The 2,812-nt window shown below is 34.1% G+C and overlaps 1 protein-coding gene across 1 annotated transcript; it reads left to right on the top strand.

Moving 5' to 3' along the window:
- The first annotated feature begins 2,103 nt into the window (after positions 1-2,103).
- Positions 2,104-2,598, top strand: LOC138877236 (uncharacterized). Its single transcript, XM_070156830.1, has one exon. The coding sequence runs from the start codon at positions 2,104-2,106 to the stop codon at positions 2,596-2,598; it is 495 nt and encodes a 164-aa protein (XP_070012931.1).
- Positions 2,599-2,812: the final 214 nt, after the last annotated feature.

The raw sequence follows: 2,812 nt of genomic DNA on the forward strand, positions 1-2,812 counted from the left end.
ATATAATTAACTCATATTAATTTTGATTTATGTAAATTAGATCTCAAGATTCTTTAACTAAAATCTGTTGTTTAATTAAAGGGAAAATTTCACATTAGAACAATTCAGTTCCATACTTTTTAATTTTATAGCCCATATTTTAATTTATAACCAATTAGCCCAAAAATAATAGGCTAAGATTCAACATCCAACTCAAATAGGTTCTCAAAATTACTATTTAATTTTTAAAAAAGATTCCTCAAGCTTTTAAATTAATTTTTGAATCAGTAACTGTGACTCAAATATTAATTCAACAAACCAAATTCATTTGGATGGTAAAAATTAGATTTTTAACAAGCTTAAATATGTGGGTTTAAATTCCGAATTTGATTTTGTGAGAAATTTTGAGTGAGTGTTATTCAGACTTATTAGAAAAAGTATAAGGAGGTTGTATATAAAATTTGAAGTCATTTAATGGAGATTTGGACTGGTTTTGAACGAGAATTGCAACTGAAAATCGTGGAAGAAGTGTATTAAAGTGTATAAGGTGTATTTCTACACTCATATACACTATTATACAAGATTATACATAATTATACAAAAAACTGACTTCGTCTTCTTTCTTGCGTCTTTTCTGAAATTTAACGCAAATCTTGCTCAAATCTACTCCAAATCACTTCAAGTTTAAATTTTGAACTTCTTTTAATATTTTCAATCAATTGGAACAACACCCAATCCAAACAACTAACAAATTCAAAAAAACCCATTTTCAAAAGTAAAGCTTTGAATGGTCCTCAATGGTGGACTTCTACTCTTTAATTTTCTTACATTGCAAGCAGGTGACACAAGAGGAGAAGCAATAAATACACGGCCCTTGAAGCATATGTAGAAGATGTGAGAAGAAGAGAGAGTGAAAGCAATGGTTGTGAGAACAAAAAATTAACTTCATAGCTTTTAGAAGCAATGGTTGTAAGAACACAGATTTTGAATTTGCAAGTGCTTTCAAATATGTACAATGTGGGCTAGGTGGGGTAAAACTTAAAAACATGGGCCATTTTTTGTTTTCTTGTAATTATTTCTTAATTAAAGCATCATATTCTGGACGTCTGCATGCTTACGTAACTACCACTTTCTCAATCATACCTATTAAAAAGACTACCATATATGATATACACCACTTCAATCATAACAAAACAAAAAAAGACATTAAATATATATCAAAAGGAGAAGAAGAAGAAAATTTCCATGGCTCATTCATCCCCACAAATTAACACAACAACACTAGCCATTAATCAGATGAATACTAATAAACCCCGGCATGGGAACCGTACAAACAAAGTCCTAGATGGTGTATCAAACCTTTTACCAACAGGAACCGTCCTTGCTTTCCAAACTCTAATGTCATCTTTTACCGACGGTGGCTCCTGTTAACACTGACATGGGCTGTTCAACTAAAGGAAAGGAAGTGGCCCAACAACAATGAGACACTACCTGAAGTACCCGGCCCACTTCTATTTTTTATTTCTTCATTCATTTATTTCTTTTATTTTAACACATTTTAGTGGTGTAAATATAAATACACAGTCATTATGTACATTATATAATAATGTACATAACCGACTCATGTTCTCTCTTCTCTCTCACCCTAGCTAGGGTTTTCTCAATTTCTTTTCCGCCATAACTGCTGATTCTTCAATCTAACATGGTTTATGAGCGGGAATTATAATTCCTCGCTTCATTAGCTTCAATCCGATGTTACCCTTGCCTAAAGTCTTGCAGGATTTCATGTGTGTTTCTGGATGATCGAAGATTACTGCCAAATCGATGATTTTGCCATCAAAACTTGGGGATTTCTTCATTTTCGCTTTCAAACGACTGGTATCTAGTAGAAGTTTTATCTTTTCGAGGCCTACTTCAGTGATTTCTTCAAATTCAATTCCTAGATTTTCATGTTCAGAGAAGACTCTTCTTCTTCGAGTTTGTGAAGAAGGCTGGTAATATCTTTCTTATTCAACTTCAAATTTGTACAAATCCGATACTGTTGCAGCATATCCCTATAGAAATTGTGTTGGTTCAATTGTTAGCAATTTGTCTCATCTTGCTGAAGTCGATTTTTTTTACTGCATGGGTAGTATTATGGAAAACGTAGGTTCACCTAGTAGTACAACCTCTGAAGGTTTTACTCCCTTTATAATTGATCCATCTCATCCTTTATATGTACATCCGTCTGATAGTCCTGGTAGTCAACTAGTGTCTGCACCTTTTAATGGTTGTGGTTTTGTTCTATGGAGAAGCAGTATGCTTACCTCCTTATCTGCAAAGAACAAATTAGGTCTTCTAGATGGTAGGGTCCCTCAACCAACACCTGATTCTCCCTATTATCCATATTGGGAAAGGTGCAATGATATGGTGAAAGCATGGATAAATAATTTTGTATCTAGAGAAATTGCCACCAGTGTCATGTGTCTTAAAACTGCAAGAGAAATCTGGAAAGACATTAATGAGAGGTTTGGTCAGTCAAATGGATCAAAGTACCTTCAAATACAAAGGGAAATTAGTACCACAAGCCAAGGTTCAGCAGACATTGCTACTTACTTCACTAAGCTTAGGAGCCTATGAGATGAACTGAACTCCTCTTATGTTGGTCCAGTGTGTTCTTGTGGGGTACTTCCAAAATTCATGGAAGATCAACAGTTATTCTAATTCCTAAATAGTTTGAATGAGTCTTATTCCACTGTTAAGAGTGCTATCATGGTAATGAATCCTCTACCTCCCATAAGCAAGGCTTACTCACTCCTCCAACAGGATGAGAGTCAAAAGGAATCCCTTTCCA

Source organism: Nicotiana sylvestris, chromosome 1 (genome assembly GCF_000393655.2).
Source record: "Nicotiana sylvestris chromosome 1, ASM39365v2, whole genome shotgun sequence".
Taxonomy (NCBI): domain Eukaryota; kingdom Viridiplantae; phylum Streptophyta; class Magnoliopsida; order Solanales; family Solanaceae; genus Nicotiana; species Nicotiana sylvestris.